Consider the following 14,938-nt stretch of genomic DNA (forward strand, 5'->3'; position numbering starts at 1 on the left):
ACACCTATCGTGCCTACATCAGACTGCTGTCAGAAGAATAAAAAGGAACACAGCCAACATTTATTAAGCAACCACTGTGTGCTGAATTCCATGTACAAAAGCTGTTTGTATGACCTCATTTACTCAAGAGGAGCAGTAGCTGTGAAATAACTCATAATTAAGTGAAATACATTTATTTCTGATACTACTACTTTCAATCCTATGGGCAAGAGGGGAGGATTTTTAAAAATCTGATTAAGTCAGCACCTCTTAAAATGATCATGAGTTGGGCAAGGAATAGACAACCTATGTCTCCTGACTGCTAAACCAATGTTCCAAAATTCAGTTTGGACTTCATGTGTTACAATTACAATGATAAAAGTTGGGGTACCTGGAGCACCTGGGTGGCTCAGATGGTTAAACACCTGCCTTCAGCTCAGGTCATGATCCTGGAGTCCTGGGATGCAACTGTGTCAGGCTCCCTAAGTGGGATCTGCTTCTCCCTCTCCATCCCCTGCTTGTGTGTGTGCTCTCCCCTCCGCCCTCAAATGAATGACTTAAAAAAAAAATTGGGGTGCCTGGGTGGCTCACTTGGTGAAGCATTTGCCTCCAGCTCAGGTCATGATCCCAGGGTCCTGGGACGGAGTCCTGCTTTGGGCTCTCTGCTTAGCGGGGATCTTTTCCCTCTCCCTCTGCCTGCTGTCCCCCCTGCTTGTGTGCATGCACTCTCTGTCAAATAAATGAATAAAAACCTTAAAAAAAAAGTTATAAAAGTTGTAGAAGCTACCTCAACATCCTTAAGCAGTACAGGTTATTTCCATTTCTCCCCTCCTTTTCTCTCTTTTTTCCATAACCTGTTTTGTCTAGAGATAAGTGAATGCACTAAACAACCTCTATGATTTTCTAGTACACAGACCTTAACCAAAAAATCGTAACGTGCAAATCTTTTTGTTAATGTAGTAACTACTGCCGGCTACAATGCATCATCCACCTTAAGGGGGAAAAACTATACTTGGGCAAAAATGAGTAAGATCCATGACCTACGAACTCAAGGACACGACTGTAGCATGTATTGTACAGCACTCACCTTTTGTAGGGTCACCGTGTACTGTTCCCATATCAGTTCTTCCATGCCTGGAGCCTGTTTTAAAACAGTAAGACCAATTTGATTAAAACCAACAAACATTTCAATGCTAGAAATAAAGCTAGAAAATGAGAATGTCTCAATATAAAGTCCAGTTCCTACATTTCACAAACCAAAAAGACGTGGTAGTTTTTAGGAACACCGTATTACCTATTTTCACACTCCTTCAGTCCAATGGCAGTCTTAATAATACTGGAAAATTAGTGAAATACATAAGAGATACATAAATATTAAGTGTTGAGCTTTTTTATCACCACTCGAAAACAATCATTATAAAATCCCTCAAAAAAAAGAAACCTAGGGGCGCCTGGGTGGCTCAGTGGGTTAAGCCGCTGCCTTCGGCTCAGGTCATGATCTCAGGGTCCTGGGATCGAGTCCCATATCGGGCTCTCTGCTCAGCAGGGAGCCTGCTTCCTCCTCTCTTTCTCTGCCTGCCTCTCTGCCTACTTGTGATCTCTCTCTGTCAAATGAATAAATAAAATCTTTAAAAAAAAAAAAAAAGAAATCAGAGTTTCTTTTTTTTTTTTTTTTTTAAGACATATTTATTTACTTGAGGGAGAGAGCCAGCATACAGAGGCAGGGGGACAGGCAGAGGGAAGGGGAGAAAGGGAGAGGAAGACAGAATCCCAAGGAGACTCTGCTGAGTGCAAAACCCAGTTCGGGGCTCAATCTCGTGACCCTGAGATCACGATCTAAGATGAAATCAGCAATTGGACATTTAACCCACTACACTACCCAGGCACCCTGAAATCTAGAGTTTCAAACATTTTTTTAAAGATTTATTTATTTACTTATTTGAGAGAGAGCAAGCACATATACAGGAGGTGGGGAGGGATGAGCAAAGGGAGGGGGAGAGAGAATTTGAAGCTGACTCAATGGAGTGCAGAGCCCAAGCTGGATCTTACAACCCTGAGATCATGATCTGAGCCAAAACCAAGAGTCAAACAGTTATTTTTATTTTATTTTATTTTATTTTATTTTATTTTATTTTATTTTTTTAATCACTGTTCCCTCCCTTCCTGTCAAGGGTGAGCTCTTGGGCAAATTTTACACATTTTTATGTCTAAAGGAATCCCTAGCCTCCTCAAAGAGCGCCCAACTGGGTATCCTCTTATCCGTCAATACTGCTGGACGTGAAAGAGGAAAACGCCTGCATAAATTGATGGAGGCTTCGGTTTCTGACAAAATTCCAAAACAGATGTCCAGAAAAGCCTGAAAATGGTAGCTATCCGTTTAAAAATACTAACAATAATCCTTTAAATGCAGGCTGACTTTGAAGAGAAATCCTTAAAGTAGAAATACCAAGAAAGCTCAAAGCCAGAGAGATAAACCAGCACTGAAACAGGCATTTAAACAGGAGGCCAGGAAGAGAGATAAAATGTAGGACCCAAACAGGGTGGAGATTAGATCGGACTGGATGCATAGGGGAAAAAATATCATTAGGCTCATGGAGATGGCAGGGACCCATGCCTTGCTCATCCTTGACTCTGAGCAGAGTGGAAATAACTAAAAATAGCTCTCTAGAGAATTCCTATCAACACACCTGTACTCAAACAAGTTTAGGACTACAACTTTTTTTTTTTTTTTAAGATTTTATTTATTTGTCAGAGAGATAGAGAGTACAGGCAGGCAGAGGCAGAGGGAGAAGCAGGCTCCCTGCAGAGCAAGGAGCCCACTGTGGGACTTGATGCCAGGATGCTGAGATCATGACCCGATGCAAACTGAGCCACTCAGGCATACCAGGACTACAATTCTTAATACAAATGCGGCCACACCTCCTCAGAACACACTCAAAGTGGTTTTGCATGATAGTGCCACACAGGTACACAGAGGCAAATGCAAATTCTCTCCAAGGAACATACTAAAGCACAGGTTTCAGAGAATCCCCCAGGTAAGTATCTGAGAACCATGATTCACAGTTTGAATGCATACAAGTTACCATGAGTGACAGCTGAAAGAAAAAGAAAACTGCAGAGTCAAAGACTGTAAATATTGGAAAGATCAGTCACAGACTCAAGAGATGTAGGTACAATATGAAGTTATCATAAGAAATTAAAAGGAGACAGGGTGTCTGGGTGGCTTCGTCAGTTAAGTATCTGCCTTTGGCTCAGGTCATGATCCTGGGGTCCTGGGATTCAGCCTTGCATTGGGCTCTCTGCTCTGCAGGAAGTCTGCCTCTCTCTCTCTCAATTAAATAAAATCTTTAAAAAAAAATTGTTTAGACACATAAATCAATGAAACAGAATAGAGAACCCAGAAGTGCACCCTCAACTCTGTCTATGGTCAACTAACCATCAACAAAGCAGGAAAGAATACCCAATAGAAAAAAGACAGCCTCTTCAACAAATGGTGTTGGGAAAACTGGACAGCCACATGCAGAAGAATGAAAGTGGACCACTTCCTTACACCATACACAAAAATAGACTCAAAATGGATGAAAAAACCTAAATGCAAGATAGGAATCCATCAAAATCCCAGAGGAGAACACCAGCAGCAATCTCTGTGACCTCGGCTACAGAAACTTCTTGCTAGACACATCTCCAAAGGCAAAGGAAACAAAGGCAAAAAATGAACTATTGGGACTTCATCAAGATAAAAAGCTTCTGCACAGCAAAGGAAAACAGTCGACAAAACCAAAAGACAACGAACAGAATGGGAGAAGATCTTTGCAAATGTTTTATCAGATAAAGGGCTAGTATCCAAAAGCCTATAAAGAACTTCTCAAACTCAATACCCAAAGAACAAATAATCCAACCAAGAAACGGGCAGAAGACATTTCTCCAAAAGATGTACAAATGGCCAAGAGACACATGAAAAAGTGTTCAACATCACTCAACATCAGGGAAAAACAAATCAAAACCACAATGACATATGACCTCACACTAGTCAGAATGGCTAAAATTAACAAGTCAGGAAATGACAAATGTCAGTGAGGATATGGAGAAAGGAGAACCCACTTTCTCGGGAATGCAAGCTGGTGCAGCCACTCTGGAAAACAGGATGGAGGTTCCTCAGAAAGTTGAAAATAGAGCTACCCTGCGACCCAGCAATTGCATTACTGGATATTTATTCCAAAGATATAAATGTTGTGATCCAAAAGGGCATCTGCACCCTAATGTTTATAGTAGCAATGTCCACAATAGCCAAATTGTAGAAAGAACAGAGATGTCCATGGAAAGATGAATGTATAAAGAAGATGTGGTGTATACACACACACACACACACAGGAATATTACTCAGTCATCAAAAAATGAAAAATTGCCATTTGCACCGATGTGGATGAACTAGAGGGTATTATGCTTAAGAAAATAAGTCAATCAGAGAAAGACAGTTATCATATGATCTCACTGATATGTGAAATTTAAGAAACAGAACAGATGAATACAGGGGAAGGGAAGAAAAAATAAGACAAAATCAGAGAGGGAAATAAACCATAAGAGACTCTTAACCACAGGAAACAAAATGAAGGTTGTGAGGGGAGGCGAGTGTGGGAAAGAGGTAACTGGATGATGGACATTAAGAAGGGCATGAGATATAATAAACACTGGGTATTACATAAGACTGATGAATCACTGACCCCTACTCTGAAACTAATAATACATTATATGTTAATTAACTGAATTTAAATTTTAAAATAAGATTTTTAAAAAATTGTTTAAAAAGAAATTAAAAGGGGAAACTGGAAGTGTACTGAAAGAAAAACATCAAAAATGATCAAACATCTGGGGGGAAAAAAGTAAACAAAACTTTAGAAATAAAAATATGTAATTGAAATGGGATAAAGAATGGAGTGACCCACATACTACACACAGCTGAAGACAATAAATGGAAGACAGGTATGAAGAAATTACACAGCCAAAAGCATTTAAAAAGTGTGATATCCTAAAGAAAAGTTAAGATCAAGGAAGTCTTACAATGTGTCGAGTCAGATATCCTGAAGGAGATGTTAAAGGGTACGGGAGAAATACAAAACTCAAAGAGATAATGGCTCTTCCAGAATTGAAGATTTTTCAGGTTCAAGAAGCCCAACGCATCACAGGCAGGGTAAATGGGGAGAGATGGGGAGAAAAACACTTTTAAATACATGATAATCCCAAAGCAGAAAAATATGTAAAGACCTGAGAACACCTAGACAGGCGAGATAACCTATAAAAAAACAATTAGAATAACAGCTGACTTTTTTTTTTTAAGATTTTATTTATTTATTTAAGAGAGAGAGAGCTTGTGTGCACAAGGATAGGGATGGGCAGAGGGAGAAGGAAACTCCCATTTAAGCAGGGAGCCCACGGCAGGCTATCCTAGGACCCTGGGATCGTGACCGGAGCCAAAGGCAGACGCTTAACCAACTGAGCCACCCAGGTGCCCCTAACAGTGGACTTCTAAACAGCAATGACGGAAGCCCAAAGTCAACAGAATAATATTTTAAAAACAATGCATGTTGATTTAAAGGGCAGAAAGACCTTTTTTAATAAAAACTGGAAGAGATTATTACTCTAGACCAGCAATAAAACAATTTCTGAAGAATAGTTGGGAAAAAAGGACCATAACACCAGAAGTAAGGCCCAAGAAGCAAGAAGGAATGTAAGTGAACCTGAACCCCCTGGCTATATGCTACTATAATAATACTGTGCCTTTTTTAGAGTTAAACAAGATGGAACCAAAGCAGTGGGCAACACTGCATATAAATCCATAACGTAATTAGAGTATTCTAAATGTTTTATTCAGGATCAGAGTTAAACTGCTGATTAATTTTGAACTTCACTGAGTTAAACCTACTTGTTAAGTTTTCTGGGGTAACCAGTCCAGGAATACTTATAGTAAGTACATAACTTCCAACATAGCAGAGGGAAAAATTAAACAAACAACAACCAAAAAGTCAATCCATAAAAGGCAAAAGGGGAAATTTGGAAAAAACAGCATAAATATAAAACATAAACTAGAATATAGAAGAGTATAGAAAAGTAATCACAATAAATAAACGCAGACTGTCAGGATAAATTAAAAACAAGGGTGCCTGGGTGGCTCAGTGGGTTAAGCCGCTGTCTTCGGCTCAGGTCATGATCTCAGGGTCATGGGATAGAGTCCCGCATTGGGCTCTCTGCTCAGTGGGGAGCCTGCTTCCTCCTCCTTCTCTCTCTGCCTGCCTCTCTGCCTACTTGTGATCTCCCTCTGTCAAATGGATAAATAAAATCTTTAAAAACAAACAAACAAACAAAAACAAGAAGGTCCGGCTATGTTTACTTATTTTAATTTTTTTTCAAGAGAAAGTGTGAGTGTGAATGAACAGGTGGGGTGGGAGCAGAGGGAAACTGAGAGAGAGAAACATAAGCAGTCTCCATGCCCAATCTGGAGCCCAAGGCCAGGCTCAATCCCATGACCCTGATACCATGACCTGAGCGGAGATCAAGAGTCAGTCGCTTAACTTACTAAGCCACCTAGGTATCCCCAGCTATGTTTTTTAATAAAGAATTTCTAGGGGTGCCTGGGTGACTCAGTGGGATAAAGCCTCTGCCTTCAGCTCAGGTCATGATCCCAGGGTCCTGGGATCCAGGCCCACATTGGACTCTGGGCTCAGCAGGGAGGCTGCTTCCTCCTCTCTCTCTGCCTGCTGCTCTGCCTGCTTCTGATCTCTGTCAAATAAATAAATAAAATCTTTAAAAAAAAAAAAGGAAAAGAATTTCTAAAACATAAGGACACAAAGAAATATAATTATATAAATAAAAGGCCTTACTAATATACAAATGAAAATAATTTAAGAAAAACTAGTTGTTTCATATTAAATTTTTATCTCAGTAAAATCTGCCATTCCTGCACTGATATTAATATGAGAGAGAGAAAAGAAGTGAAAATGTCCAGATGCAGTGCTTCTTTTTCCCTGGTTAAGAAACTCTCTGAAATGGGGAGAACACAACATAACATAAAAGGCAATTCTATCAACTGATCTATGGGAGCCCATCATTTGTTCCCTTTAGCAAAGGGGAGTTAGAAAAAAGCAATTTTGTTTGTACAGAAGGTAAACCAGCCTACTCTTGAGTAGCTATAACTGATGACTCAAAGTGGGAGGAAGTAATCTCCTTCAGCTCACCCTCTCACTATGCATTCACTTTTAGGACATTTCCATGGCTAATACCATCTGGCTCCAAGAGATCAGAATTCTTAGATTAAAAACTAGAATTAAAAAAATCACCTCTAGGGTTAAAAAGAAAATACAAATTGTCTGAGGAACAGGAAAGAACTAGAATATATGCCACGGGACCCCTGAGACCAGCTGCTATGGGACAGGGGTGGGGTGGGTGGGAGCAGCATCCCAAAAGGGGTGATGTTTAGATTAAGTGAAGGCACATCAACACAGTGAAACAGACAAACATTCAAAAAAGATCATCATCTAAATTATGTAAATCTCCCCCAATTATTTAAGTTTGTTCACCAAGACCACTGTCAATTGGAAGAAAATGAAAGTGGATTTTCAGATAAGATTTTTATATCTTACTCACTCCTAGTACAATGGTTAGTGAAGAGGAGGCACTCAGATTTCCTTCTCATAAACCAAGAAGTGGATACACTGTCCATTCAACAGCTGTTAATACGATTAAGACACAATTTCTTTTTTTTATAATTTTTTAATTTTTCTATTAACATATAATGTATTAGCCCCAGCAGTACAGGTCTGTGAATTGCCAAGTTTACACACTTCACAGCACTCACCAAGCACATACCCTCCCCAATGTCCATAACCCTACCCCCCTCCCAAACCCCCTCCCCCCAGCAACCTTCAGTTTGTTTTGTGAGATTAAGAGTCTCTTATGGTTTGTCTCCCTCCCGATCCCATCTTGTTTCATTTATTCTTTCCTACCCCCAAACCCCCCATGTTGCCTCTCAACTTCCTCATATCAGGGAGATCATATGATAATTGTCTTTCTCTGACTGACTTATTTTGCTCAGCATAATACCCTCTAGTTCCATCCATGTCGTCGCAAAAGGCAAGATTTCATTTTTGATGGCTGCATAGTATTCCATTACACACGCCACATCTTCTTTATCCATTCCTCTGATGATAGACATCTAGGTTCTTTCCAAAGTTTGGCTATTGTGGACATTGCTGCTATAAACATTTGGGTGCACATGCCCCTTCGGATCACTACGTTTGTATCTTTAGGGTAAATACCCAGTAGTGTGATTGCTGGGTCATAGGGTAGCTCTATTTTCAACTTTTTGAGGAACCTCCATGCTGTTTTCCAGAGTGGCTGCACCAGCTCACATTCCCACCAACAGTGTAGGAGGGTTCCCCTTTCTCCGCATCCTTACAAGACACAGATCTGTACTAGCAAGTTTTCCTAAAGGAAATTTTCTTTTCCTCTTTTTTTTTTTTTTAAGATTTTATTTATTTGAAAGAGAGCAAGAGTGAGAGCACAAGCAGGATGAAGGGCAGAAGAAGCAGATTCCCCGCTGAGCAGGGAGCCCAAGGCAGCTGGATCCCAGGACCCTGGGATCCTGACCTGAGCTGAAGACACTTAACCAACTGAGGCCCCCTAAAGGAAATTTTCTATTACAATTGGTGGCACCCTGCTTCTGGGACAGCACTCCTCAAGTGGTGAGGCTGGGAACTCGGCCTTTGTGATCTGGGATTCTAGGAGTCTTCATCACTGTCCCTCTGGAATGCTCTGGTCTCTGTCTAACATGTGCCAGTGTAACACGTGTTTTCTGAGATTAAAGTTTTCTATTAAAAAAAAAAAGTTTCCTTAAAAGGAAACAGGAAGCAGAAACCTAGGTGATCAAAACTGATCATCTCTTTCTATTTCCACAGAACACCTCCTTAACTCCCCGACACCTTCAGATTTCACCGTGGCCTTAATCAGTCACCTACCAACTAGAAAAGAATTAGCAGGCATGCTCCCCAAATCCATCTTCTCAGTGCCTGATGCTACCTTAAAGCTGGCAAATTTCAACAACGTGAATTAATCTGGAAGTTGGGATAGAATAAATAGAGATGCCATCTCTTCTTTGAATATAGCTATATCCCTACATGTTAAGAAAAAGCATCACAAAGGGGCGCCTGGGTGGCTCAGTGGGTTTAGTCTCTGCTTTCTGCTTGGGTCATGATCTCGGGGTGCTGGGATCAAGCCCCTCATCAGGCTCTCTGCTCAGTGGGGAGCCTGCTTCCCCGCCCCCTCTTTGCCTGCCTACTTGTGATATCTGTCTGTCCAATAAATAGATATAATCTTAAAAAGAAAGAAAGAAAGAACGAACATCATAGAGCACCCTCTCCAAAAGACTTATCTAAAAATCATCAGGAGAGAACTAACCAATACCATGACAATCACCCCTAGGACTGGGCAATGCTGTGGAGCAGGAGGGAGCACAACGTCCAAAAAGGGAGTGATATTTGGGTTAAGTGAATCAACACAATGAAATGCAGAGGCACTGAAAATATTTAACTTCCACCACTTTTTTTGAACTCTTTGTCATGAATACTCTGTTTTCAATTAAAGAGAGAAAGAGCTAGTTGGTTTTGTGTTTTTAGGTCTGTCTGCTCTTGGTGGGAGGCGTGGAAAATAAATTGGTATAAGCCTTGTATAAGCGATAGGAAAGAGGTAGGAACAATACCAAAAAATGTTAAATTTCCCCAGGAGCTATGGTATGGCAGAGAATATTTTTATATAGCACATTACTTTTATAATACTTTTTTTTTTAAAGATTTTTATTTATTTGAGAAAGAGAGGGAGAGAAAGCACAAGCAGATGGAGCTGCAGGTAGAGGAAGAAGTAGGCTCCCCACTGAGCAAGGAGCCTATTGTGGGATTTGATCCCAGGACCCTGGGATTGTGAGCTGAGTCAAAGACAGACACTTAACGCACTGAGCCACTCAGGCGTCCCAAGAATAAATTTTTATTTTTAAAATAAAAACAGCAAATTCTCTTTTTAAAGTTTTGGATTTAAAATTTGTTATCATTTAGCCAAATTAAACAAAACTTTATTTTTTAAATGTTTCCCAAGTAGAATGAACCTGGCTTTTGAAATTCACTATTCCTCCATAATGAGATTATATTATCTATGTATTCCTATGTTGCCCACAAGAGTCATTTTTTTTTTTAAGATTTTTAATTTATTTATTTGGGAGAATGAGAGAGAACAGAGGGAGTTAGAACCAAAGTTGGGGGAGGTGGGCAGAGGCAGAGGGAGCAGCAGACCCCCCTGCTCAGCAGGGAGCCCACGTTGGTCTCTTCCTGAGATCATGATCTGAGCCAGAGGCAGATGCTTAATGGAGCCACCAAGGCACACTTGCCCACAGGAGTAATTTCAATTAGATTGATCAGAAAGAGAATTAAACCACTATTCCTACCGCTACCACCCCAAAAGGACTGAATTAAAGTTTTCATCAATCCCACTTTGCCAGGTGCCCAAAGAGCTCACCAACTTGTATAAAATGATCAGTTTATAAATGGCTTCTTCTTTATCTAGGGTTAGTGGGCTGTGACATAAACCATTAAGTACTTAAACATAATATTAAAAGAATGTATGTTCTGTTACAATAAGTGATGAATCTAAAATCTTATTTTTTAAAGATTAGGAAACTGAAGTAAAAATACATCTTAATAGTTCTTTTGAAACTTATTAAAATGTCCCGTAACTGTGTACATTAGCCCACAGAACCACGACTTTTTATGAAGGTCTCAGAGCAAACCCTTAATTCACTTACTCACTTAGTCATTCATTCAAAAATATTTATTAAGCACCCACTATGTACCAAGCATGTGATTTGTGGCCCTTCTGATACACTGGCAAAAAAAAAAAAAAAAAAAAAAACCACCACCACCAGAGCCCATGGAGTGTTTACCAACCACAGTGTGCCCAAACAGAAAATCACTGAGTGTCTTCCCTGCTTATCTATATAAATAACCTTTTAGAAAACAGAGAGCACCCCACACAGTCACACATTCCTCAGAACATCATCTCTGGTATATCCCCCAGGGACAGGCTGCCAGCCAGCGTAGCAGCTTAGCTGAGGGCTTCAGCTCCTGCCTTGCAAACTGGGCCACTGGGCTTGGGCCCCACCCAACCTGTGCTGGGCTGCACACAGATCCCAGAACTGCTATCAGTATTCAGACTCCCCCTGCGTGAAAGCCAGTGAGCTGTTGCTTAGCTCTAAGGAGCTTTTCATACAGGGCCCCAGGAAGAGCTCACAGGTATCAGAGCCAAAGACACACATACTCCATGATTTCTCTCCTGGGGAAACGCCTGAGAGGAAGGTATGAATTAAGTGACAAGGAAACACCCACAGAGTATTCACAGCAGCAACATTCTCAACAGCCAAAACCTGCAAGCAACCCAAATATCTATCAAGAGCAGAACAGACAAATAAATCATAATATATTATTAAAATGCAATATTACACTATAATGAAAACAAATTAGAGCCCCACATATCACAACACAGATGCAACTCAAACAGAATGTTGAGTGAAGAACATCCTAGAAGAATGTGCAGAGCCTGATGCCATTTTTGTATCGTTCAGAAAGCAAACTGTTTCACAATGTGAACATGTTCAACACTGCACTACACACTCAAGAATAGTTAAGATGCTGGGGCGCCTGGGTGGTTCACTCAGTTAAGCGTCTGCCTTTGGCTCAGGTCATAATACCGAGTCCCAGGACTGGACCCCGTATGGGGCTTCTGGCTCAACAGAGAGCCTGCTTCTCCCCCCGCCCCTCACCCTGCCCGTGCTCTCTCTCTCTCTCAAGTAAATATTTAAAAATAAAAAAAATTAAATAAAACAGAGAACAGTTAAGACGCTCAGTTTTATTTTCTGTGGTTATTTTTTTTAACCACAATAAAGAAAGAGCAAGGAAACTAATTTTTTCAGTAGGGATGTTTTGTTTAGGGATGTGTGTGTGTATGCGTGCAGTAAAACTACGAAGAAAAAAAAGCAAGGGAACGAAAACCACAAACTTCAGGATGAAGGGAGCTGGGGAAGAGGCAGAGAGAGAAAGGATTTTGTATCCACCTTGTGAGGCTCCATGGATGGCTGTGTATGACAGGCTCAAGGTCACAGGTATTACATAATTCTTTATGTGCACCAAACATTTTATAAGTTCAAAACCGGGGTGGGGGGGCATATGAGTGAATTTCAAGGTGCACCTGATTCCTAGACAGGGACCTTATTTATACCAAATATTTTTTAAGCCCAGACTCTACAAAGTAAAAGGGCAGAACAAAGTGTGATCACTCAACTGGAAAAGGGAAAGACAGGGTGGTGGTAATAATTTGAAAAATGCACTAAAGGCCCGTGAGGGAGAGATCATTTAGCTCGGCAGGAGCAGCAGGGGGCACAACTCCCGGGGCTCCTTCCCACCCCAGTCAACACCCCACACACCAGAAGCATCTTCTTCAGTGTACTGCTCCCGGCCCCTCCTCACTTCCACTTTTCATGTAAACTGTATTAATTGTAACTCCTCTGATATTATAACAAGTCATTCCTAGACAATGCGGAAAGTTAAAGGGGGCTAATTTTCTACAATAAATAAAAAACTGTGTTTAACACACAGTATTTACATGAAGAATGAAGAGAAAGGAACAAATAATTCAATTTGATATGCCTTTTAAAAAATATCCTCAAGTTATTTTTTCCCTCTGAAATATCTTGGCCAAACAGGTAAAATCCTACATTTTACATAAACATGTTAAAAACCAACTAGAGGGCAGATAACTAGAAGTCTTCACTGCCTCTACTCCCCCAACAGGCAAGTTTTAGGCTTTCTGTCCACAAAGTGCTGTTTCCCAGATATGGAAGCCATAGCTAAAGCTAAAGATTATTCAGACTCAGCCCATAAGAAGGGACCTGATAAAAACCGCAAGTCATAAAGATAAACACTCATATATTACAGTGGCACTTACTGTTCAGAGTCTAAGAGGAAAAAAGAACATGTGAGGAACTGTTTCCTATAATTTCAGAACCTAGCTATAAGAATAAGGATTTCTGTAGAACAAGGAAGCAAAAAGTTTTACCCCAAAACAAGAAATTCCCAAACACAAACATCTTCTACGAGGCAGTGTAATTAAGTCATTCCCGGGAAGCAACACAGTGCTCGCAGACTCCCAACACATGGAAAACAGCAGCCTTTGATTCGTAAGTCCCGTAAGAGGCTATCAGTTTCACACGTCTGCTAAAAATAAGCCAAGTGTTTTTAAAACCCACCACTGACTACACGCCATATGTCACAATTTGTTACTGAAAGCTGCCAGAAGCGCTAATAAATCCGAAGAGAAAAGAGTCCCTGTGAGAAAGCCTTTGCTCCCCAACCACTTCCCACAAAGAAAAGCTGGGAAAGAAAAGGGGGGAGAGCTTGCAGAGGGACTCACATGGCTTTTCAATCTCCCCAACTTTTTAACAGCCTGGATCCACATCCTCTGGAGAACCTGAGCAGTCTTCATGGCCTCTGGGGACTAATCGGCCAGGCCACTGCCTACAGCCCAGGCTGCTCACCCATTGCCATCACTCCACGTGGTTACATAAGGCGGATACAATAGTGGCCCACATTCCCAGCAAATCCTGTTGTCATCTCGCACAGTGACACATCCATACAGCAGGGACACCGGAACGCTTTGAAAAGCACCACTTGTGAGGGAAAAAAAGAAAGCAGTGGGGATTTACACCACTTGAACAGCTTTCTTTCCCTCCCTCTCTCCCGTGCAAGGGAATGAGAGAATCGGAGCAAATATTCTTGTTAGACATAGAGAGTGACTCAGTATCAAAGTAGAAATTACTAAACAAATAGGACATTTTGGAGCAAATCTCTGGAAATGAACATTTAGAGAAGTGTTTATTTATACAGACCCTCCCCTGCACACATACACAAAACATGTAAGCTGGCTGGAAATTAACAGGTAATGTTTCAGGTAATGGAACTGCTGATATTACACAGAAATGAGAGGTCCGAAGATAAGATGTTTCACATCCTTGGAGATAAGAGGTCTGGAGGCGTGAGGAAACTTGGAGCCAACTGGGGGACAGACTGCTCCCTCAGCAGAGTCTTGTCTTCTCCCTAACCTCTCTGTAAAATTAGCAGATAAAAGAGTAACAAAGAGCCGCACCACCCGCTTCTGTTTTTACTGATGGTGGGGGGTGGCGGAGAGTAAAAAGTACGTTTTAGGGTTTTGGACATCTAGAAAAGACTTCATGGGATGCCCGGGGTTTCAAGTTGGGTTTGGGATTTCGGAAGCATGGTCTTGGGGATCCAGTTGTCATTCTTGCTACCACTGTGCATGTTACACAGGGGGTCACAGGAAGCAGTCTGTTCCATGAGAACAGTGCACCCTCCGAACCGATTGATAAATATGGACCATGAGACGGAGACCACACAGAAAACAACATGAAGCAGAGGCAGAAATGGAAGGTGTAAAGGCAGATCTGCAGAGCAGTCTCTGTTCTGTCACTTAGCTGTGGCCTTGGATAATGTGTCTCCTTCTTTAAAAATGGGATAATACCATCTGCACCTCAGAGGGCCACCGTCAGTCTGAAACGAAATGACTTCTACAAAGGGCGCATGCTGAACAGCACTCAAAAAAATGTTCATGCCTTTCCTTTAAGCTTTTCACAAGCATTAGGACAGCAAAATAGAGTAGGACATGAGAAAAAGTTTGCTTCAAATCTTACACTGACAAAGGCAGGAAATACAACGACGCGTACTCAGCAGAGCTGTTCGGGTGGAGGCAGGATCCCAACACACCGCCCAGGCTCATCCCAGGCCTCACTGGGCCCTCGGAGCAGAGGAGCACAAGAACGGAAGCAACGAGGGAAGGCACCAGCAGCTCCCTCCTT

The 14,938-nt window shown here is 41.3% G+C and overlaps 1 protein-coding gene across 4 annotated transcripts in view; it reads right to left on the minus strand.

The window, feature by feature from the left end:
- Positions 1 to 14,938, minus strand: part of TJP2 (tight junction protein 2) — a 94,504-nt gene that overhangs the window by 34,285 nt on the left and 45,281 nt on the right. For all 4 annotated transcript variants that reach the window (XM_044265938.1, XM_044265937.1, XM_044265935.1 and 1 more), the window contains exon 2: positions 1,067 to 1,120. In XM_044265938.1, coding sequence (XP_044121873.1) covers positions 1,067 to 1,111 — 45 coding nt within the window. In that variant the 5' untranslated portion in view covers positions 1,112 to 1,120. The remainder of the gene's footprint in view (positions 1 to 1,066; positions 1,121 to 14,938) is intronic.

This window comes from Neovison vison, chromosome 9, assembly GCF_020171115.1.
Source record: "Neovison vison isolate M4711 chromosome 9, ASM_NN_V1, whole genome shotgun sequence".
NCBI classification, from domain to species: Eukaryota; Metazoa; Chordata; class Mammalia; order Carnivora; family Mustelidae; genus Neogale; species Neogale vison.